Source organism: Salmo trutta, chromosome 1, assembly GCF_901001165.1.
Source record: "Salmo trutta chromosome 1, fSalTru1.1, whole genome shotgun sequence".
In the NCBI taxonomy this organism is placed as follows: Eukaryota; Metazoa; Chordata; class Actinopteri; order Salmoniformes; family Salmonidae; genus Salmo; species Salmo trutta.
The window spans coordinates 19,655,015-19,680,914 of record NC_042957.1 but is presented as its reverse complement, the minus strand read 5'-3'; the positions used below and the strand labels follow the sequence as shown (position 1 = coordinate 19,680,914).

The 25,900-nt window shown below is 44.2% G+C and overlaps 1 protein-coding gene across 1 annotated transcript in view; it reads left to right on the top strand.

Annotated features, from left to right (window-relative positions):
* The window catches only part of LOC115177667 (uronyl 2-sulfotransferase), a 113,998-nt gene that overhangs the window by 51,497 nt on the left and 36,601 nt on the right, over positions 1-25,900 (top strand). The window contains exon 2 of the mRNA XM_029738649.1: positions 25,092-25,135. Within this exon, the coding sequence (XP_029594509.1) occupies positions 25,092-25,135 (44 nt within the window). The remainder of the gene's footprint in view (positions 1-25,091; positions 25,136-25,900) is intronic.

Below are 25,900 nucleotides of genomic sequence, written 5' to 3'. Positions count from 1 at the left end.
CATGGCTACCGACGTGAGTGCTACGGGGCGGTAATCAGTTAGGCAGGTTACTTTTGCTTTCTTGGGCATAGGGACTATGGTGGACTGCTTGAAACATTTAGGTATTACAGACTCGGTCAGGGAGAGGTTGAAAATGTCAGTGAAGACACTTGCCAGTTGGTCTGCGCATGCTCTGAGTACACGTCCTGGTAATCCATCAGGCCCCACGGCCTTGTGAATGTTGACCTGTTCAAGGGCTTGCTCCATTCGACTATGGAGAGCGTGATCACACAGTCATCCGGAACAGCTGGTGCTCTCATGCATGCTTCAGTGTTGCTTGCCTTGAAGCGAGCATAAAAGGCATTTAGCTCGTCTGGTAGGCTCGCGTCACTGGGCAGCTCGCGGCTGGGTTTCCCTTTGTAGTCCGTACAAAGGGATGTCCAGGGAGTTCGCCAGGTGTGCACGCATGAGGTTGGTGGCACATTAATTGGGGAGGACGGGCTCGTGGTAATGGCCATGTGTTTGATGGCATTTTGCCATTATTATGAACTGTTCTTCCCTCACCAGCCGCCTGTGGTGTGTGTGTTTGGGTCGGTGGCAAAAAAAGAAAACTAGATCCCCCCTCAGTGAATGATCCCCCTCTCTTTAGAGTAATAAGGGGAATTATTTATTCTGGCTATATGTAGGCCTGTGTGTATGCATTGTGAGTTGATATGTTAGAGACAGGTGTTCCCCCTTCCTGGTTCCATACTGGGAGGAATAATAAGGGCAGGTTGGCATTTTTTGGGATGAATCTTGTCCTGGAGTTAGCTCTGCAGGGTGGTCACTAACTTGTACACCGACAAAGTCATAACATCTGATTTTTAACATAACCCTAACCACACTGCTAACCTTATGCCTCACCTACAAATCAGCTGGGCTAGACAATCTGGAACCTCTCTGTCTAAAATTATCCGCCGCAATTGTTTCAACCCCTATTACTAGCCTGTTCAACCTCTCTTTTGTATTGTCTGAGATCCCTAAAGATTGGAAATCTGCCGCGGTCATCCCCCTCTTCAAAGGGGGAGACACTCTAGACCCAAACTGCTACAGACCTATATATATCCTACCCTGCCTTTCTAAAGTCTTCGAAAGCCAAGTTAACAAACAGATCACCGACCATTTCGAATCCCACCGTACCTTCTCCCCTATGCAATCTGGTTTCCGAGCTGGTCATGGGTGCACCTTAGAAACGCTCAAGGTCCTAAACGATATAATAGCCTCCATCGATAAAAGACAGTACTCTGCGGCCGTATTCATCGACCTGACCAAGGCTTTCGACTCTGTCAATCACCGCATTCTTATCGGCAGACTCAACAGCCTTGGTTTCTCAAATGACTGCCTCGAGTTCAGTGTATTAAATCGGAGGGCCTGTTGTCCGGACCTCTAGCAGTCTCTATGGGGGTGCCACAGGGTTAAATTCTCGACCCAACTCTTTTCTCTGTATACATCAATGAAGTCGCTCTTGCTGCTGATGATTCTCTGATCCACCTCTTCGCAGACGACACCATTCTGTATACTTCTGGCCCTTCTTTGGACACTGTCTTAACAAACCTCCAGATGAGCTTCAATGCCATACAACACTCTTTCTGTGGCCTCCAACTGCTCTTAAATGCAAGCAAAACTAAAACTTCAACCGATCATTGTCCGCACCCGCCCGCCTGTCTAGCATCACTACTCTGGACGGTTCTGACTTATAATATGTGGACAACTACAAATATCTAGGTGTCTGGTTAGACTGTAAACTCTCCTTCCAGACTCACATTAAGCATCTCCAATCCAAAATTAAATCTAGAATCGGCTTCCTATTTCGCAAACAAAGCATCCTTCACTCATGCTGCCAAACATACCCTCCACTTCGACCTGTATGCTCTCGTTGGCTGGCCCTTGCTTCATATTCGTCGCCAAACCCACTGGCTCCAGTTAATCTATAAGTCTTTGCTAGGCAAAGCCCCGCCTTAATCTCAGCTCACTGGTCACCATAGCAACACCCACCTGTAGCACGCGCTCCAACAGGTATATTTCACTGGTCATCCCTAAAGCTAATTCATCCTTTGGCCGCCTTTCCTTTCAGTTCTCTGCTGCCAATGACTGGAACGAATTGCAAAAATCACTGAAGCTGGAGACATATCTCCCTCACCAACTTTAAGCATCAGCTGTCAGAGCAGCTTACCAATCATTGCACCTGTACTTAGCCCATCTGTTAATAGCCCACCCAACTACCTCATCCCCATATTGTTATTTATGTTTTTGCTCCTTTGCACCCCAGTATCTCTACTTGCACATTCATCTTCTGCACATCTATCATTCCAGTGTTTAATTGCTAAATTGTAATTATTTCGCCACTATGGCCTATTTATTGCCTTACCTCCCAAATGTTACTACATTTGCACATACTGTATATAGATTTTTCTATTGTGTTATTGACTGTATGTTTGTTTATTCCATGTGTAACTCTGTGTTGTTTGTGTCGCACTGCTTTGCTTTATCTTGGCCAGGTTGCAGTTGTAAATGAGAACTCGTTCTCAACTGGCCTACCTGGTTAAATAAAGGTGAGAAAATAATAATAATAATAAAAAACTAAGTTTAAATGAACACCAAAAAGCACATTTTTGTTTTCATACATTTTTTTACGATATACCGAATTTTGATTTTGCGGCTGGCCCATCTATCGGTAACCGCTCAACTCTGCCTCCAGGACAAGATTCATCCCAATAAACATCTGCATAATAAGGACCCACCCCTATCATGTGGACTCATACACACACTGTACATAAATACACACGTGCACGCGCACGTACACACACTTGCACACTGTCCTGAGCATCACCTCCTCCAATGGTACCTGATTGCTTGTATCTGTCCTAAACTGATCCAGGAGCTGTGAGTTTCCATACAGCTGGCTGATTGTGAGCCAAGGCTCCCTGTCTGTCAGGAAACCTGTAAAAGCTATAGAAACCTCCACAACCACCATGCTGACGTGTTAAATATACCATTGCACCGTCTATAGAATCACATTGCAGTTTGTTATAGTGCTTTTAACTGCATTACTCAACTCCAAGTTCTACATTGAATAGCCTTGTGGTGGGAAAGCATATATGACATTGGTAGTATGAATGTCATAGCAGTAAAGGACACTGTAAAATACTACCATTCACCAGTTGTCCTCAGTTGGCCCAGGTCACAGAGAGGTTAGGTGCATTGTTGGAGTTTGTGCCCATGTGTATGTGTGCGTGCCTAACCGCGTGCGTATGTTTGTGTTTTTCTGTCAACCCTAACAGTGTCTGTGTGTGTGTCTGTCTGTCTGCGTGTGTGTGTCTGTGTGTGTGTGTATACAAACTATGTTATATTCGTTTTGGGTCGTTAAGAAAGCTATCAATGTCCACATTTGCGCTGCATAATATCCTCATGCAAGTAACACATGTAAATAAGAATCTGATCCTCTCTTCTTCAATTCTCTGTTGCCTCTTTCTTTCTCTCTCTCTCTCTCTCTCTCTCTCTCTCTCTCTCTCTCTCTCTCTCTCTCTCTCTCTCTCTCTCTCTCTCTCTTTCTATCTCTCTCTCTTCTATCTCTCCCCCCTCCCTCCTTCCCTGTCTTTCACTCTTTTCATTTCCTCCCAGTACTTAATGTAGAGCAGCTGTTTTTCCTGACTTGTGTTTGTGTCACATGATGACCCCAGAGGGATTCTGGGAGCTCAGTGGTTATTTAGTAGTCCTCTCTGATCTAGCCTGTATTTGGGACTCCCTCCGTCCCTCCCTTAATCTCTCCTGTCCCCTTCTTTTCCTTCAAGGAGCTTATCCATAGGCCTACTGCGTCCCATGAGGTAAGGGGTACGGAGAGTTGCTAGAGGAGGGGCTGCTGATGCACATAACACACCACAGAAATGTTGTGTGTGAGAACCTTTTCTTGGCTCCTCCTCTTCCTTCTCTCCTGTCTGTGTTTTGGTCCCATGCCAGCCAGTCAGAAGGGATAGATAGGTAAACAAATAGTGATTCATAGATGTTTCTGTACATCTCTGCGGCCTCGTTCTCACTGTCATCAGAGGAATCTGATGAATTTCTTCAGCAGATGTTGTGAAGGGGTTGACTGTACGTGTCTGTTAGCGAGTGTGTTGGTATGTTTGCGCATGTGTCATATGTGATTGGCTGAGAGTGAGACCCTGTGTGTGTGTACGGTATACAGTATGAATCTGTCCCGGCTCAGTAGGAGGAAACATGTGGCTATGAGCTCCTAGTCCTTCTGTGTGTTTCAATTGGAGTAGAGTTACTAATGCAGGACCGCAGGGCTTTCCCCACTGAGGACAGGAGAGAGAGGGAGAGAGAGAGGCACAGAGAGATGGGAAGTGAAAGAGAGAGGGGGAGAGGGAGAGCGACAGAGAGATGGGAAGAGAAAGAGAGAGGGGGAGAGGGAGAGCGACAGAGAGATGGGAAGAGAAAGAGAGAGGGGGAGAGGGAGAGCGACAGAGAGATGGGAAGAGAAAGAGAGAGGGGGAGAGGGAGAGCGACAGAGAGAGAGAGATGGTTTCCACAGCTGGCATCTCTTTTCATGTGGGTCTTTAGGATAAAGGATCTCTAATGACAGGTTGGAAATGGTAGTGTTTTTTATCCTGCTGGAACATATCACAATGTTTCCAGAGAAGCGCATCCAAAACACAACAACATTTTCATAGCAGGGTTTCTGTTAGGAACATTTGGCGCCGGACATTTGACCGGCAACATTTTAATTTACCGGACATTTGAGAAATTTACCGGACCCATATGCGTTGAGTGTGTAACCTGATTAGGGCGTCCACCCACGGTGCTCAGAATGACAGAAATCACATTTAGATTATGGTCATTCATATTAACAAAACATGCAAGTTGAGGATGCAAAGATGTGCCGGACCCATATGCATCCAAATTCTGATGTACACTTTGAAGATGTTAGAATAACTGTCCACATTGACTTTTCAGTCAACAAGACCAGTAATAAACAGTAAAATCACTAGCCTGTCAATCTACTATCCCACATAGTGGAAAGGTTTACCTATTCTATTGGTCAGCTTGCTGAGAAAGAAATAGCCTATTCCAAACAGACTTTGGGACGGTTGTGGGACGATAGATCCCAAATTCCTCCAACCAGTAGGCCTAGGCTATATAAAATAAACTTTAAAAAACAATTAGTCTGATGCTACAGATCAGAACGTTTAGCTTAAAATGTTGATAAACTGTTATTTATTCACATTATAAGCACAGCAATGCACACAGGGCAGTAGGCTACGCGCCAATGTTCGTATCGCACATGTGAGCGCTTTTATGGGACAGAGAATTCCACAAAATTATGCAAATTAACCTATAGATCGATAAGCATGACCTGTCAAATGTATTTACATCGACTGGTATTTCCATAATTTAATAATCTAAAAAGCATTATTTCGCAATGGGATTTTTTCTCCCGGACAATTGTATTTACCGGCTTTTCTATTTTTTTATCGCCCAAAATGTGGCTATTACCGGCTAACTGAAACCCTGGTTGATAGAGAGGCGTGCAGAAATCGGTATGGGAAGCCTGCCGTTCAGGCAGGTGTTTAAAAAGGTGAAAGTTCATGATGGGCAAGTGTGACATTTCACAAGAGAAAAGTCTAAACGGATTCTAAAATGGTTAAGGTAAGGGTTAGGGTTAGGTAAGGGTTAAAGTTAAGGTTAGGGTAGGGTAGGGGTTAAGGTTAGGGTTTAGGGTAGGGACGTCCCAAGGATTCTTGATAGCACTAACCATTTCACAAGACAGGCACACCCTGGTTTACTTTGGCTGCCGTGGAAACGCAAGAGAAACCACTAACAGGGGGAGGTATGATGGGAAAACCACACAGACAAGGTTCGGAGATGAAGAACTGCCACAAACCCAGCTTCTGTGCCGAAAAAGAGCCGCTTTCAAAGTGATTTAGCAGGGATAAGGTGCACAGCCAAAAAAGCTTTACTATACACAAACAAGAAAAAACAGGTTGTTGATTTAGCTTATTTCCTTCTAGTGAGAGCCTTCTATCCTCTTTTCCCCTGTCAAAGCTCAGCCCTGTATTCAGTCAAAGGACCATCTCTTTATTTGGACAGTGTCCACATAGACTTCTCTGAATGGAGAATCAGAGAGGGTTGACAGTTGGCACAACGATGTCTATTTCAGGAGGCAAGTGGGAGAAAAGGAGTTGGGACAGGGAGAAAACTGGGAGAAACAGGGAGAAAACTGTCAAAACCTTCAATAGACTCTTGGTCCATCACTGCTTAGAGCATCATCAGGGTTGCGCTGTGTGTGAGGTCTGGGCTTGGGATGGATACTAGGTGTTTACTGAGTGTGGATGTGAGGGGGAGAGGCACGTAAATAACCTATAGATTGACGTCAACTAACACACAAGCACTAAATAATCAAACAAGATGGCCACTTATCATTGACTCAATGACTTCTGTGTGTCTTAAATCCATTCCTGGAACACTGTCCTCTTCCTCCACAAATCCTGTAGTTAGTAGTTTGCTGTATTCCCACATCCTTGGTGTGTGTTTGTACGGGTGTGTGTCTGTGTGTTTAGGTTCAGTAGTTTCTAGCGGGGCCCTGGTTGTGTTTAGTGTTTAATGGGTTGGGTTGTGGTTGCTGAGACTTAGCTGTTGTTGTACTGAGGCCTACAGTATTTATATATGTCATTATGGAAGTCTATTCATGCACTTGTATTGAGGTCTGGTTGTTGGATTTATTGTCAGCTGACTGAGCCTTTCTGTTTTCTGTTTTAAACCGTTTTGGTACATTGTGCCTTTCTGAAGCCTACCTTGGTGTCCTCAAACAGGAAATGGCACATACAGAATTAGCTGATAGAGTGTGTAAGTTATTAGAGTTCATTGACATCACTTCCTTTCCCGATTACTGTAACTGGACAGGCTGACCCGTGTGACGCTGGCCGTTAAGAGGAAATGGAGTTTAGTCTTGGAAAGAGGAAGGCGTTGTTCAGTGAGTCAACTGTATCTGTCCTGATTTGGGATTTTGTGTGACTGCGTGGCATTGACATTCAGTATAGGATCTAAACTGTTTGTCCAATTCTGTGCTTCATGGCTCATTTTCCTCATTCCAAAGCTAGTTTGGTTAAAATAGGCAGTCAGCAGTCTAGAGCGTTGTGACAGATAGCTGGATAAGTCGTGTCCCCAGGGGTCCACAGTCTTACCTGTTTCTTTGGAAAAGTCAGACGGAGAAAAAAGAGGGAAAAGCCAGAGAGACCCAAAAGCAGTACTCTGTGTACTTCCCTTAAAGGGATTACACAAATAATACAGGCCATAATATAACCTCTCTCTATGCACCTGGCAACTGTAACGGGCAGGGAAACAGGACAGGCTAGCGCTCTGTATCCTCCTTATCCACCAGTCAATTTTCCCAACGACAGAAATTCTCTCCTTTTTTCCTGATTTCAGCTCAGGCAGGACCCCTGCCATCACCTCGGGAGGAGGGGTGACAGAGTTCACTGGACCTCATGTGGCTGGGCATCTCAGCGGACTTGGTTCACTTCAACTTGATTCACTTGACTTGTTTCAATTGACTTAACGTGATTTAATTGACTTGACTTGATTCCGTGGACTTGGTTCACTTCACCTAATTCAATTGTTTGACTAGTGTTTGGTCTTTTTGATCTGGTCTGCGTGTCAACTTTATAGGATGTTAAAAATGAAACATCCTAGGAAGCAGTCTAGCCTCTCCCTGAGCAGAACTACCCATGGCTCCATCACTTAAAGAAGATGTATCTCTAATTCATAGCCTCACACAGATTCCTGCCAAACATCACATTCATTATTACTGCAGGCTGTCTCCATCGGTGCTGTCCTGTCCATCCAGACAGACAAAGCAACAGGAGAGGGTCTAAGTGGGTTTCATCTGCTCATCATAATGCCCTGTACGCCCTGCTCTGTCGTCCTCGCCCCACGACTGTTGGAGCCTCTCCATACCTCATAGACACTTGATAAATCATTGATGTCCCCCTCTGTGTTCCTCCAAGACGCCGATGCTGGGTGTTTTATTCAGATCCCTCTGAGTCACAGAATGGGTCTTTTATTCAGATCCCTCTGAGTCACAGAATGGGTGTTTTATTCAGATCCCTCTGAGTCACAGAATGGGTGTTTTATTCAGATCCCTCTGAGTCACAGAATGGGTGTTTTATTCAGATCCCTCTGAATCACAGAATGGGTGTTTTATTCAGATCCCTCTGAATCACAGAATGGGTGTTTTATTCAGATCCCTCTGAATCACAGAATGGGTGTTTTATTCAGATCCCTCTGAATCACAGAATGGGTGTTTTATTCAGAGTCACTCAGGCTGAGGCTGAGCTCTGAGGCCAAACAAGAAGATGAATGAATGTATGTATGTATGTATGTATGTATGTATGTATGTATGTATGTATGTATGTATGTATGTATGTATGTATGTATGTATGTATGTATGTAGCAGAGGCACCTATAATAACAAACAGTCATTACTCCCTAAAAAGAGACCACGGCCTCTACCACTGGGCGACAGCGGGGGGAACCAGAGCAGTACAGAGTGGGTGGAGACCCTAACCCTCACCCTAATCCCCCTGTAATTAGAGAGATGGATTGAGTCATGGGTCTTAATGGAGGGTCACACACCGAATCAAAGGGCTGGGTAACCACACACACATACACACACCCACACAGACACACACAGACACACACCCACACAGACACACACATACACACATACACACACCCACCCACCCACACAGACACACACATACACACACCCACACACCCACACAGACACACACAGACACACACCCACACAGACATACACATACACACATACACACACCCACCCACCCACACAGACACACACATACACACACCCACCCACCCACACAGACACACACATACACACACCCACACACCCACACAGACACACACATACACACACCCACCCACCCAGACACACACATACACACACCCACCCACACAGACACACACAGACACACACACACATACACACACCCACACAGACACACACATACACACATACACACACCCACCCACCCACACAGACACACACATACACACACCTACACACCCACACAGACACACACATACACACACCCACCCACCCACACAGACACACACATACACACACCCACCCACCCACACAGACACACACATACACACACCCACACACCCACACAGACACACACATACACACACCCACACAGACACACACATACACACACCCACCCACACAGACACACACAGACACACACCCACACAGACACACACATACACACACCCACCCACCCACCCACCCACCCACACAGACACACACATACACACACCCACAAAGACGCACAGTCATACACACACCCACACGGACACACAGTCATACACACACCCACACAGACACACACATACACACCCACACAGACACAGTCATACACACACCCACACAGACACACACATACACACCCACACAGACACACACATACACACACCCACACAGACGCACAGTCATACACACACCCACACAGACACAGCCATACACACACACACACACACACACACAGTCATACACACATATACACACACCCACACAGACACACACAAATAAACGCTCATTAACACACACACACACAGGAATAAACGCTCATTAACACACACACAGGAATAAACGCTCATTAACACACACACAGGAATAAACGCTCATTAACACACACACACACACACACACATATACTAGGCATACATGTTCACTAAGGGTTATAAAATGTATGGGTGTGTGTTTAATAACTGCATTACACTGCTAGAGCTGGCTGCACTATAGAACATATGGGATCCTCACTGCTGCTTTACATTGGGGCCATGTGGGAACACACACACACACACACACACACACACACACACACACACACACACACACACACACACACACACACACACACACACACACAGTCTTTTCCTATTTTCTTTGTTTTGCCCGTCTTGTTGTAAGCTTCTATACTCCCATTCTGGAGTTACAGCCATAGTTCTTGGTTGTAGCATTGCAGGGATCTTGCAGTGCAGCATGCTTCTAGAAGGTTCCATGGCTGCAGGCTTCTGGAATGTTCTCCCACTCAGCACTCCAGACAGTGACAGCAGATTGGATCCTATAGTAAAGGTTGTTAACCTTAGGTCTGTGTCTATTACCCAGCTAGTCTGTGTCCCCAAAGCCATTCCATTCCTGTGTGGTTTTGTTTCAGGATGCCTTCCTTACTAAGCCATACTTAGCTATGTCCCCAATTGAAATTGTTTATGCCGTTAAGTACAGTTAATTCCCAAACTCACTGAAGCATTCCTGACTGGGGCCAGGAACACCAAAGGGATTGTTTGGGACTGCCTCGGGGAATGCTTGTGTTGTTGGAGCCAGTTGATTCTCAAATAAATCATCCTATGATCCCCTGACTCTGTTTTAGCTTGATGGAGCATTGTTATCTATTGTTATCTTGAGGTATGGGAACGTTTTAGCCCCTCCTTTATCCCCTGGTGTTTGTAGCATATCTCTCCTAAAAGTCTCTCTCTCTCCCTATCTCTACATCTCTCCATCCATCAATCTCCCTCTCTCTCTCATATATATATATATATTAGTGTGTCTCTTTCTAACTCTGGTAACCCTCTACAGCCCTATCAGAGACTGGAACCCTTTACGCCAGTCTCTCTCAGCAAACAAACCACTGCTGCATGTTCAATTTTGATCCTGTGTTGCTTTCAGATACCATTACTTTGCGATTCTGTGCCACATTTCTGGACCCAACATGGCTAGCCCAAAGTCTGGCAATCTGACCTTTGACCCCAGCCAGAGACCAACTGGCGAAGAGGCTGAATAGTGGAGGTGTTAATTTTCTCTAACGAGCCACTAAGCTCCAGAATCCAGGGGTTGGGTTGTTGCTGGCTGGGGAAGGATTGGCAGGGCATTGGGCCTTGTGAATCCATCCTGGTTCACTTTTACGTCTGGGTCTTGGTATGGAGTGATGTTTAACTTGAGTAGACAGTGATGCACATTGTTTAGATAGCTTTCAGGGCCTTGCCTTGGCAAAGCTAGAGAACAGTTTTTGGGAACGTGGGAATGTTTGTTGCGAAGACTGGGATTTGGTGATGAATTTTCCATAGTTTGTGTAGATGTTATGTGTCATGGTCCTTGTTTTCTTCTATGAAATAGGCAGCTGATGGAAGGGGCTATTACAATCTATTTGTTTCATTGACCACGTTATCTTTATTAATGCATAAACATGTCGGCTACACATGGCTAGCTAATGAGAAAAATAACAGTAAGGTCTTCAATGGCGCTGGAGGGAATAGCAGCAGTTTTACGGGCTCCTGACCAACTGTGCTACAGTATTGTGTATTCTTTGTACAGATTTTAACTTTTTTTCTACATAACGTTTCCGCCCTCATTTCCTATGGCCGAAAATAGTTTCTGGACATTAGAACAGCTATCACGAACCTCCATTTGAATGAGGACTTCTACTTCAATGAGTTGGAGGCGAAGAACATGTTGATTGTCCCGGACCAGGCCCAAATCCTGACACTCGGAGAAGGAGGAGGTGGCGCTGTAGAGGCTGGCGTGTAGGATGCCTGAAGAGGCTATGTCGGAGATAAACTGCCTCTAACCCCCCATTCTATTGGCGAACGTGTAATCACTGGAGGATGAACTGGACAAGCTTCATTTGAGACTATCTTATCAACCTGATCTGAAGAACTGTAACGATCGTCAAAAGGAGTAGACCAAGGTGCAGCGTGGTACGTGTTCATCTTGAATTTATTTTAACTCAGAAGACTTCAACAAAATAAGAAACAATGAATACAACCGTCACGTCTGGCAGGCTTAACAAACAGTACAAAAATAAGATCCCACAACTACAGGTGGGGAAAGGCTGCCTAAGTATGATTCCTAATCAGAGACAACGATAGACAGCTGCCTCTGATTAGGAACCATACCCGGCTCAACACAAAGAAATAGACACCATAGAATGCCCACCCCACACCCTGACCTAACCACATAGAGAAACAAACCGTCTCTCTCAGGTCAGGGCGTGACAGTACCCCCCCCCCCCCCCACCCCACCCAAAGGTGCGGACTCCCGGCGTGACAAGAACTGTAATATCCTATATTTCTCCTATGAGTCGTGGCTGAACAAGGACATGGAAAATATCAATCTAACTGGTGTTTCTATACATCAGCAGGACAGAACGGCAGCTCAGGGGAGGGTGTGCGTGTCTCTTTGTTAACATCAGCTGAAGGTTCTGCCCGCCCGAATTAGAATACCTTATGATAAGCTGTAGACCACACTCACTGAACAAAAATATAAACGCAACATGTAAAGTGTTGGTCCCATGTTTCATGACCTGAAATATAATATCCCAGAAATGTTCCATACACAAAAAGCTTGTTTCTCTCAATTTCTTTGCAAAAATGTGTTTACATCCTTGTTAGTGAGCATTTCTCCTTTGTCAAGATAATCCATCCACCTGACAGGTGTGGCATATCAAGAAGCTGATTAAACAGCATGATCATTACACAGGTGCACCTTTTAAACAACATGAACATTACCCAGGTGCACCTTGTGCTGGGGACAATAAAAGGCCACTCTAAAATGTGCAGTTTTGTCACATAACACAATGCCACTGATGTCTCAAGTTTTGAGGGAGCATGCCATTAGCATGCTGACTGCAGAATTGTACACCGGAGCTGTTCCCAGAGAATGTAATGTTAATTTATCTACCATAAGCCGCCTCCAATGTTGTTTTTGATAATTTGGCAGTACGTCCAATCAGCTTCACAACTGCAGACCAAGTGTAGCAATGCCATCCCAGGACCTCCACATCCAGCTTCTGCACAACCAAAGAAGTTATGTACAAACTGTCAGAAACTGTCTCAGGGAAGCTCATCTGCGTGCTCGTCGTCCTCACCAGGGTCTTGACCTGACTGCAGTTCAACGTCGTAACCGAATTCAGTGGGCAAATGCTCACCTTTTGATGGCCTCTGGCACGCTGGTGAAGTGTGCTCTTCAATCAATCAATCAATCAATCAATCAAATATATTTATAAAGCCCTTTTTATATCAGCCAGTGTCACAAAGTGCTATACAGAAACCCAGCCTAAAACCCCAAACAGCAAGCAATGCAGATGTAGAAGCACGGTGGCTAAGAAAAACTCCCTAGAAAGGCTGGAACCTAGGAAGAAACCTAGAGAGGAACCAGGCTCTGAGGAGTGGCCAGTCCTCTTCTGGCTGTGCCGGGTGGAGATTATAACAGTGCATGGCCAAGATGTCTAACGTTCACAGATGACCAGAAAGGTCAAATAATAATAATCACAGTGGTTGTAGAGGGTGCAACAGGTCAGCACCTCAGGAGTAAATGTCAGTTGGCCTTTCATAGCCAATCATTCAGAGTTAGAGACAGCAGGTGCGGTAGAGAGAGAGTCGAAAAACAGCAGGTCCGGGACAAGGTAGCACGTCCGGTGAACAGGTCAGGGTTGCATAGCCACAGGCAGAACAGTTGAAACTGGAGCAGCAGCACGACCAGGTGGACTGGGGACAGCAAGGAGTCATCAGGCCAGGTAGTCCTGAGGCATGGTCCTAGGGCTTAGGTCCTCCGAGAGAAGAGAAAATAGAAAGAGAGAGAGAGAGAGAGAGAGAGAGAGAGAGAGAGAGAGCATACTTAAATTCACACAGGACACTGGATGAGACAGGAGAAATACTCCAGATATAACAGACTGACCTTAGCCCCCCGACACATAAACTATTTCAGCATAATTACTGGAGGCTGAGACAGGAGGGGTCGGGAGACACTGTGGCCCCGTCCGACAATACCCCCGGGCAGAGCCAACTAGGCAGGATATAACCCCACCCACTTTGCCAAAGCACAGCCCCCACACCAATAGAGGGATATCTTCATCCACCAACATGGTACGAACCTGAGGGGGCGCCAACCCGGACAGGAAAATCACGTCAGAGCACCAGTAAGCCAGTGACTCAGCCCCCGTAATAGGGTTAGAGGCAGAGAATCCCAGTGGAGAGAGGGGAACCGGCCAGGCAGAGACAGCAAGGGCGGTTCGTTGCTCCAGTGCCTTTCCATTCACTTTAACACCCCTGGGCCAGACTACATTCAATCATAGGACCTACTGAAGAGATGAGTCTTCAATAAAGACTTAAAGGTCGAGACACAGTCTGCGTCTCTCACATGGGTAGGCAGACCATTCCATAAAAATGTAGCTTTATAGGAGAAAGCCCTGCCTCCAGCTGTTTGCTTAGAAATTCTAGGGACAATAAGGAGGCCTGTGTCTTGTGACGGTAGCGTTCATGTAGGTATGTTCACAGATTAATTCTGTACAGATTCAACTGTACTGGGCAGAGGGAAGATGTCATTTGATGTCAAAGTTGTGAACAGAGTGCCCCATGGTGGCGGTGGGGTTAGGGTATGGGCAGGAATAACCTACGGTGTAACAACTGTCGATGAAGAGAGTGGACCAAGGTACAGCGGAGTTGGTGTTCATCATAAAAGGTTTTAATTAAAAAACAAGAGAACACTACCAAAATGAACAAAAATGACAGCAAACAGATTTGCAGGCTAGACAAACAGCAGTGCAAATACAAAATAAGAAACTGACAGCCAACAGTCCTGTCAGGTGAAACACTGAACAGAAACAATTACCCACAAAACCCCAACGGAAAAACATGCACTTATGTGTGACTCCCAATCAACCACAACGAACTTCAGCTGTGCCTGATTGGGAGCCACACACGGCCCAAAACAAAGAAATACAAAAACATAGAAAAAGAACATAGAACGCCCACCCAATGTAACACCCTGGCCTAACCAAAATAAAGAACAAAAAACCCCTCTCTATGGCCAGGGCGTTACATACGGACAACAAACACAATTGCATTTTAGCAATGGCAATTTGAATGCACAGAGATCCTGATGCCCATTGTCGTACCATTCGTCCACTGCCATCATCTCATGTTTTAGCATGGTAATGCACGGCCCCATGTTGCAAGGATCTGTACACAACTCCTGGAAGCTGAAAATGTCCACGTTCTTTCATGGCCTGCATTCTCACCAGACACGTCACCCATTGAGCATGTTTGGGATGCTCTGGATTGACATGTACGAAAGCGTGTTCCAGTTCCCGCCAACATCCAGCAACTCCGCACAGCCATTGAAGAGGAGTGGGACAACATTCCACAGGCCACAATTAACAGCCTGACGACACCATTCTGTATACATCTGGCCCTTCTTTGGACACTGTGTTAACAAACCTCCAAACGAGCTTCAATGCCATACAACACTCCTTCCGTGGCCTCCAACTGCTCTTAAATGCTAGTAAAACTAAATGCATGCTCTTCAACCGATCGCTGCCCACACCAGCCCGCCCGCCTAGCATCGCATCGCATCACTACTCTGGATGGTTCTGACTTAGAATATGTGGACAACTATAAATACCTAGGTGTCTGGCTAGACTGTAAACTCTCCTTCCAGACTCTCCAATCCAAAATTAAATCTAGTATCGGCTTCCTATTTCGCAACAAAGCATCCTTCACTCATGCTGCCAAACATAACCTCGTAAAACTGACTATCCTGCTGATCCTTGACTTCGGCGATGTCATTTACAAAATAACCTCCAACACTCTACTCAGCAAATTGGACGCAGTCTATCACAGTGCCATCCGTTTTGTCACCAAAGCCCCATATACTACGCACCACTGCGACCTGTATGCTCTCGTTGGCTGGTCCTCGCTACATATTCGTAGCCAAACCCATTGGCTCCAGATCATCTATAAGTCTTTGCTAGGTAAAGCCCCGCCTATTCTCACAGCAGGTATATTTCACTGGTCGTCCCCAAAGCCAACACCTCTTTGGCCGCCTTTCCTTCCAGTTCTCTGCTGCCAATGACTGGAACAAATGGCAAAAATCACTGAAGCTGGAGACTTATATCTCCCTCACTAACATCAAGCATCAGCTCCTTACTTCATTTGCGTACACTGTATACAGATTTTCTATTGCGTTATTGACTGTACATTTGTTTATCCCATGTGTAACTCTGTGTTGTTGTTTTTGTCGCACTGCTTTGCTTTATCTTGGCCAGGTCGCAGTTGTAAATGAGGACTTGTTCTCAACTGGCCTACCTGGTTAAATAAAATAGTTTTCTATTTATCTTGCAGCCCTGAACATTGACTCAGTACCGCCTCGTTATTGTTATTTTATTGTGTTACTATTTCCTTTTTTTTGCTAATCTTTTCTTTTTTAAACTCTGTATTGTTGGGAAAGGGCTTGTAAGTAAGCAGTTCATGGTAAAGTCTACACCTGTTTTAGTCGGCGCATGTGACACGTTGTTACATTTGAGTTGAACTTCTATGGTAGGGCACCTTAATCTGCTGTTCAGCCAGTGGCACGCCCCTGTATCCCATGATACACTAATCCCATTAACCCTTGGCCTCACACGTACGCAGACAGACAGACAGACAGACAGACAGACAGACAGACACATTCAGAGAGAGAGAGAGACACACTCACCTCTCTGTAACCCCTGGCTGTGGGTCAGAGTTGAAGGTGTTACCTAAGGGTCAAAGAACATCAACCTTTCCTGCTGTGTGAACCCTAGCCCTTCTCCCCCTCCTCCCCCTTACTCTCACATCTCCCCCTTCCTCTCCCCTTCTTCAATCGCTGTTGTCCATGTACCATAGGTATCAGGTTTGGGCTTAATTCAGAATTTGGGAATTGACTCCCATACAATTTGTGAGTTGAAATTTGAATTGGCCACACCCCACAGGATGTAACGTTTGAGTTTGAGAGCCAGGGAGTAGAATTGAATTCAGTGCAATTCAAATAAATTCTACTTAGTAGCTAGGCTTCCATCCAATTGGCAACAGATTTGAATGCGAATATTCTAAAATCTGCATAAAGAAAATATGTACATTTTCCCACCAGTGATGTTTTTACACCAAACTGACTTGTTGCGGATAAAAAACAGTGTGATGACATAGTGAACTCAAAATGTACTTTTTCACTTAAGTTTTCATGTACCAAATCAAAATCTAATGTTCAATGTGTTTCCATCACATTTTCAACACTACCTATAGTTTTTCTACAAACTGTTGCTGTCACAGTTGTCGTAGTGATGAGACCAAAATGCAGCAGGGAAGTGTATACTCATCTTCTTTATTGATGGGAAAAGAAGGAAAAACCAAACAAACACGTATACAAAAATAACAAAATGATGAACAACAGTCTTGAAGGCAACACAGCAATCCAAGAACAATCTCCCACAAACACTAAAACAAACACATACCCATATATAGGACTCTCAATCAGAGGCAACTAGAAAACACCTGCCTCCAATTGAGAGTCCAACCCCAATAAACTAGACATAGAAATACAAAAGACTAGAGACCACATAGAAATACAAACATAGAACATAACCCCAAAAACCCGGAACTAACTAAACAAACACCCTACTAAATAAATCACCACCCCGAACCACATAAACAAAATACCCTCTGCCACGTCCTGACCAAACTACAATAACAAATAACCCTTATACTGGTCAGGACGTGACACTTGCGTTAAATAGGAAATGCGCCTCCTCTGGTCTTGGCACGTGCGCTCTAGCCAACAGCTCACAGATACAGTGTGAGTAGGCTAGTAAACATGATGAGATCATTATGGATAAGGGAGAGAATATTTTTCTTTGTCAAATGGCAGCCAAGCATCGATCATCATGTCACCAGAATAAGAGTCTCGATATTTATTGGAAAGGAGAATCAAGCTCATCGCCGTGCACTTTCACCCCCCCCCCCCCCCCCCCCCCCGTGAAATTCATCATAACTTATTTCATCTGTAGCCTAATAAACTGCATGGTTTCCCGAGTCGCAGTGGGAGAACCACAAGTTTACTTCGAGATGATGGTTATTTTTCAGTATTTACACATAAAGGCATGTGGATGGAATTGTGGTTAGTAATAGAACATGAGAGTTTCATTTAACCTGACCGTTCACACTTCCAGATACCAACCAATATAGCACCTTTCTCTGGAAACGATGTTCATATACTCTTTTAACCTTAGTGCTAAATATAGCCAATTATATTTCCACCAACCATTTCATTTGTTTGGCATCTTTTTGAAGTCCTCGGGGTCAACTTGAGGGTTAAACTAAATCATTCTGGTAAATGTAGTATTTGCCCCATATTGAACAAAGTGATTAATGAAATATAATAACTTCGAATATTCGCATACAGGTTTTGTTTTCCTTGATCATTAAGAGTTTGTCCTCAAAATAAATTGTTTCAACAATATTTTATTTGCATGTATATAATGACATGTGATGTTTTATGTACCAGATGTATATTTGTATAGACTACACCTAATATAGAATAGAATAGGCATTTTAATTTTATTGAATTTCACTGAATTCAATGATATTTTCTTTAATTCAAATTGAAATTGCAATTATGTCTGTATCCTGTTTACTACTTCAATACAAATTAAATTATAATTCAATAATTTAATTGAAATTTATGAGGCATTCTCAATTCAATTCTGAATTGAGACCAACCCTGGTATTTATGACCTCTGTAAGTTGGCTCCACTTATTGAATGAAAAAGGCACGATCATCAAAGATGATCATGGCTCAAGTGTAGGGTTGTAAAGGGTCGGAAACTTTCCGGGAAATTTCCGGAAATTTTCCATGGGAAGTTAAGCCCGGGAATTTGGGCTTATAAAAGTGAACCTTTTTTTGTGGGATACACAAGGCAATTCTAGGTCTTGTGGCATACTTTGGTTAAACTATCCCCAATTCAATGGAATTGCAAACCTCTGCATGCACAGTGCATTCTTCCATCACATGTACAGCTGAGTCTCAAGATCTTGCACACTAATGAGATGCTTTTGAGCCCACTCTACTACACTGAGCCAAGGACTACATGCTTTCTGGTTAGTTTTGAGTGGGGTGAATATATTTTATATGACATACATTATTTTTAGTTAACTAGTAAATAGTAGCCTACAACAAAGTGTGTTTAAATAATTTCTAACTTGTTAACAATTTCTGCTAGTTAGTTTTTGCTACCATGTGGGTTTTAGCTTGCTTGAGCCTGCTAACTGAAGAGTGTTAATTCACCTGTTTCCATACATGTTTAATTTTAAAACATTTATCTTACAAAATAGTTGTTTAATCTAACTGCTTAACTATTTATCTGTACATGGAATTGTATATTTTACATGGAATTGTATATTTTACAGCAAAATGCCACGGGCACTATCTGATGTGTGGAGACAGTTCACTGCAGCTAATGTAGAAGGAAAAGCTGTGCACATTTGCAAATACTGTGCCAAATCATATGTGAAGAATGCAGCAAAGATGCAGAATAATCTGGCCAAGTGCATAAAGTTCCCTCAGCGCTCACAACAAGCAACCTCTGACAAAAGTCCATCTACTTCTATTCGAGGTGAAAATGATTAATCAGACAACTTATCGATAGCAACAGCTCATGGTCCTCCTGGAATCAGAAGTTTTTTGACTCAATGGAGGAACGTAGTCAGAGAAATGCTGATGAATGTCTTGCTCAAGCTGTGTATACAACTGGTTCACCTCTGATGCTCACAGGCAATGTGTATTGGAAGAGATATCTGAATGTTCTTTGCCCGGCATACACCCCTCCAACCAAACATGCTTTATCTACTCATTTGCTGGATGCAGAGTTCAACAGAGTTCAAGTGAAAGTCAAGCAAATCATAGAGAAAGCAGACTGTATTGCAATCATCTCTGATGGGTGGTCGAAAGTTCGTGGGCAAGGAATAATTAACTACATCATCTCCACCCCTCAATTAGTATTCTACAAGAGCACAGACACAATGGACAACAGACACACCGGTCTCTACATTGCAGATGAGCTGAAGGCAGTCATCAATGACCTTGGACCACAGAATGTATTTGCACTGGTGACAGACAATGCTGCGAACATGAAGGCTGCTTGGTCTCAAGTGGAGGAGTCCTACCCTCACATCAGATTGAATCTGCTCCTCAAGGACATCATGGCACTGAAAACAATGGGTACACTCTACAAGAGAGCCAAGGAAATGGTTAGGTATGTGAAGGGTCATCAAGTTATAGCAGCAATCTACTTCACCGGGCAAAGTGAGAAGAATAAGAGCACCACATTGAAGCTGCCCAGCAACACCCATCGGGGTGGTGATGTCATCATGTTTGACAGTCTCCTGGAGGGGAAGGAGTCTCTCCAAGAAATGGCCATATCACAGTTTGCCGATATGGACAGCCCCATCAAGAGGATCCTCCTGGATGATGTATTTTGGGAGAGAGTGGTAAGCAGCCTGCAACTCCTGAAACCTATAGCAGTAGCCATTGCACGGATTGAAGGAGATAATGACATCCTGTCTGATGTTCAGACTCTGCTGGCAGATGTAAGAGAATACATTCATACTGCACTGCCCACTTCACTGTTGCTCCAAGCAGAGGAAACTGCAGTTCTGAAATACATCAAAAAGCGTGAAGACTTTTGCCTGAAGCCCATACACATCGCAGCATATATGTTGGACCCCAAGTATGCTGGCAAGAGCATCCTGTCTGGTGCAGAGACCAACAAGGCCTATGGTGCCATCACTACCGTGTCTCGCCACCTTGGCCTGGATGAGGGAAAGGTTCTTGGCAGTCTGGCGAGGTACACTTCCAAGCAAGGGCTTTGGGATGGAGATGCAATATGGCAGTCGTGCCAACATATCTCATCAGCCACCTGGTGGAAGGGACTTTGTGGAGCTGAGGCTCTTTCCCCTGTTGCCTCCATCATCCTCCAAATCCCACCAACATCAGCCGCCTCAGAGCGCAACTGGTCCTTGTTTGGGAACACACACACCAAAGCACGCAACAGGCTGACCAATACAAGGGTTGAAAAATTGGTGGCCATCTGGGCAAATATGAGGCTTTTTAGAGCCTGACAATGAGCCATCCTCAACAAGGTTGGAAAGTGACAGTGAAGATGAGGCCCCAGAGTCTGATGTTCAAGAGGTGGACATTGAGGAGGTCCAGGGAGAAGACATGAAAGCTTGAGAGGAAGACAACCAGAGCTTTAGTTTCTAGACTATAATTTTACAGATGTATGTTGAAAACGTTTTTGGGAGATGCGATGGATCATTGGGGATCATTCGATATTCCTTTTCTTTTGTTGTTCAGTGAAATCCTCCCATGTGAAGAGTCCACTAATTACATTAAAGTTTCATTCGTAACTAAATTGTTTGTTTTATTTCTATTGGAAGGATTTAATCATTTGCACTTATGTCTACTTATGAGGTAAAAGGTTTCTGTTTCTGTCTCCATATGGTACGGTAAATATATCCAATGCAAAAAACATCTACATTTAAATTGTATTAATATTAATTTTCATATATTTCCGTTAATTCCCACGGAAAGTTTCCACCTCTGAATATTCCCCAAAATGTGCAACCCTACTCAAGTGTGAGAGAATGTATACCATAGATGTTTCTATACCAAATCATAGCATGAAACCATAGAATCCAACCATAGTCTTGTGAATGTAACCAAGGTGACTAGAGAACTAGATTAGTCTAGAGAAGAACTCCATGGAAGCTCAGTAGATTCCACCGCTCCTGTCGTTGTGGGTGGATGGTAGCTGTCTGTTTTTACGAGCATGTGCCCTGGAAGAAATTAGTTCCAATCCCCATTGCAAATGAGAAACGCACACAGGGGGTCGGCCCTGAACATGAATGAATGGGAGGAACTGAAATGTCTGTCTCTCGTTTCCCCACCCTGGGACAACCTCAGATGCCTCTGCACGACCTGCCAACCCAAGCCTCCCTCTGCATTCCTCATTAAGAATGCATTATGCATGTGTGAGTGCATGTGTATGTGCATGTGTATGTGTGTGTATGTGTGTGCAGCAGACACACCTGAGGGTGTGTGTGCGGGGCAGCTGTCTCCATATTAATATACTGTTGCAGCTGACAAACTAATGTGCCACAGAAGTGTTATAGGAAGTCACGCTGACACTGTATAACACTGACTCAGAGGCCTGCAAGGATACTTGCTGGGGTGTGTGTGTGTGTGTGTGTGTGTGTGTTTGCATGTGTGTGTGTGTGCGTGTGATTCTGACACCAGGCCACTGTTCAGATAACTAATTGACAAGAGTCCAAACACCACAGCTATCAGAAAGGGTAAACAGGCTATGTCCAAAATCTCGCTTGTCTACTATTTACTAAAACTGCATACCTGTAGTTAGTAATCATACTACGTACTACTTAGTACACACTGTTTAGTAGAGTATGCAGTATGCCACGGCCGCAACATACTACTTTTGGTGCGTTCAAGACAACTGGGAACTCTGAAACAAAACGAGCTCAAACTGGGAAAAATCGTGACATCGGTGATCTTCAGGTCGGAGAAGTCGGAGCTCTAGGATGATGCCCGAGTTTCCAACTTGTATCTCCAAGTTGGGTGACCGTTCAGAAAAAAGAAGGAAGGGAAGCGCTGCTAAGGTACACAGTAGTAGATCTTTGTCGACAGAAGGTAGTCTTTGGTAAAAGGGGTGAGTTGGCCATCAAAAAGAAAGGAGAACCAAGGCACTCTTCATATAATTAATTAAAATGCCTTTAATTGTATAGCATGTTCAATGGAAACAAATATTTTTAAAAACTCTGATGCGTTTCGGCTGCATGGCCTTTGTCAGGGAGTATAAAGATGAAAATACAATGTCTTCTTTTGAACAGCATACAGAATTCATTGGACAGATGTCTTAACAAAATGCAAACCAAGGCTAGTAGAATCACTAGAAAAGACAAAGTGGTTCTAGCCTTGAATGGGCTTGGACAAAGTGGTGAGAGTAGGAGAGCCATACATTTTATAGTACACTAGATCACAGCAATGGACCACGGCAGTCCAAACATAGCAGAGGGCAATAAAGCACTGGATGACTGTTCAATTAGATTTTTTCCAGTCAGAGCACGTTTTTTTCAGACATCCCTGTTGTCTTGAACGCACCGTCAGTTACGGCTTCGCAAATGATCCGGCAGTGGTGGAAAAAGTACCCAATTGTCATACTTGAGTAAAAGTAAAGATACCTTAATAGAAAATGACTCAAGTAAAAGTGAAAGTCACCCAGTAAAATACTACTTGAGTAAAAGTCTAAAAGTATTTGGTTTTAAATATACTTAAGTATCAAAAGTAAAGTATGAATAATACAATATTCCTTATATTAATTAAGCAAACCAGATGGCACAATTTTCATGTTTTTTAAATTTACGGATAGCCAGGGGCACATGCCAACACTCAGACATCATTTACAAACGAAGCATTTGTGTTTAGTGAGTCCTCCAGATCAGAGGCAGTGGGGATGACCAAGGATGTTCTCTTGATAAGTGCGTGAATTGTACCAGTTTCCTGTCCTGATAAGCATTTAAAATGTAACGAGTACTTTTGGGTGTCAGGGAAAATGTATGGAGTAAAAAGTACATTATTTTCTTTAGGAATGTAGTGAAGTAAAAGTTGTCAAAAATACAAATAGTAAAGTACAGATACCCCAAAAAATGACTTAAGTAATACTTTGAAGTATTTTGACTTAAGTACTTTACACCACTGTGAACCGGAATGGATCATCTGTAGCCTTACCCAGTGACCTTTCACTACAGCGAAGTGTTGTTGTTTTGGGCTAACGTTAGCTAAGTAGCTAGCATTTGGAAAGACGTAATTGGAGTAAACTGGAGTTAACTGTAGGCATAAGCATGTATCAATTGAAGAGTCTCAACTGAAGCTTGAGAGGAATGCAGTGCTGAGGCAGAGGGCTCGTAATGAGGACGACTGGTTACTACTCTGAACTGTATGTAGTGAGCTTTCTGGCGCCCAAAGCTGCAGGCATCGCCCAAGGGTGTGCCATACATTGTGCAGGAGAAGTCCAGTGGCTACACGACTCAGCCTGGTTCAACCATCTCCCTGACCACCTTTCTCTGATCAAGCATTGAACTGTCCCTTGTTCTTTTTGGAGGATGCATGCACTCAAAGACTTGGCCTCTATTGGCTGACCTAGCCAACTATAGCTAAGCTACTCCTGACGATGTATTTCGAGTTTGTTTGCTTTTGATGCGCTTTGAGATTGTTATGAAAAGCGCTATAGAAATGAAATCAATTATTATTATAAAGATGGTTTATTTAGTTTAGTGGAGCAAAAAGCTCTGATGAAGGCTAAGAGGCTGACATGTAAGCTTCAATAAAACAGTGATAGTAGCAAGAGCAGCGTGCAGGTGTGAGTGGAATTGTTGAAAGTGTCTATCATAGTGCAAAACGTATCTGCGTACACACAGCAGGGTTCTAGAATATTGCACTGTGGCTTTGATACTTTTTGCCTGTGAGTAGAGGTCCTCCCTTCTCTTTACATTTAAGAACAACCCAACTTCCACCTCCCCCTCTCTCTCTCGCTCTCTCTCTCTCTCGCTCTATCTCTCTCTCGCTCTATCTCTCTCTCTCTCCTTGCCTCTGAATGTTGTAGAGGTGATGGGAAGTATAGCGTCTCAGTGTCTCTGGACGCGCTCCGCTCCGAGTGCAGAGTGGAGAAGAAAAGGCCGCTGTCTGGAGCCTGGTCCTGGAGTTGGAGAGTGGGCTGAAAGGAGAGCATAGATCCTCAGTGTGAGGCGGCCTTAAAAGGGACCCTTTGTCCAGAGATGAAACGACTCCACAACTGGCAGATACTGTATAAATGGGCCGTAGCTCACTCATGATGACATTCCCACACTTTATGTAGATGTGAAGGTCGCTCTGTTTTTCTTAGAGAGATAGTGACTGGCCAGGCCGGGCTATTGGTGGTTATTGACGATTTTTGTGGTTGGATATAGATTTCCTTCCTGTCTGTGTGATATTTATTCAGATATTTATTGGTAACCCTTGACTTGAGGTCACTAGCCTGTGGAAATCTTAAGTCAATAAAATTGATTTTGCTGCCAGTGGATTTGCCATAATACGATTGAACACTATTGGACTGTAGCCCTGAATAAATATCTATACCTCTGTTTCTTCACAGGAGAATCCACATATCTCGATGACCACGGACCCCCAGCTCCCCGCGTAAGACCATCACTACAGCACTCCTTCTTTTTCATGAGTCTATCACTTCATCTTTCTCTACCTCACACTTCCTCTGATCCCTCTCTTTCCACCCTATCCCTCTCCTTGTTTTCTTTTTTCTTTCACACTCCCTTTTCTTTTCTCCATCTCTCTCTGATGTGCTGCCCTGTGGAAGTGAGTGTGACAGTCCAGTCCATGCAGGGTAAGGGTGAGGTTTATGTCTGGAGAAGCTGTGTGTGAACATACTCTAAATACCAAATACTGACAAACACACACACACACACACACACACACACACACACACACACACACACACACACACACACACACACACACACACACACACACACACACACACACACACACACACACACACACACACACACACACACACACACACACACACTAACACACATACTAACACACACACATGCCCGCACACACACACTGGGCCTTGTGTCTGGCCAGCTGCATCTGTCTGCCTCTATCTCACTTCTATCCCTCTGGCCCTCTCTATCTCTATCCCTTTCTGTCAACCCTCATCCACACTTTCTTTGATCCCCTTCTACTTATCACCCTTTTATCTATACTGAACAAAAATATAAACGCAACGTGCAACAATTTCAAAGATTTTACTGAGTTACAGATCATATAAGGAAATCAGTCAATTCAAATAAATACATTAGGCCCTACTCTGTGGATTTCACATGACTGGGCAGGGGCACAGCCACGTGGGAGCCAGGCCCACCCATTGGGGAGCAAGGC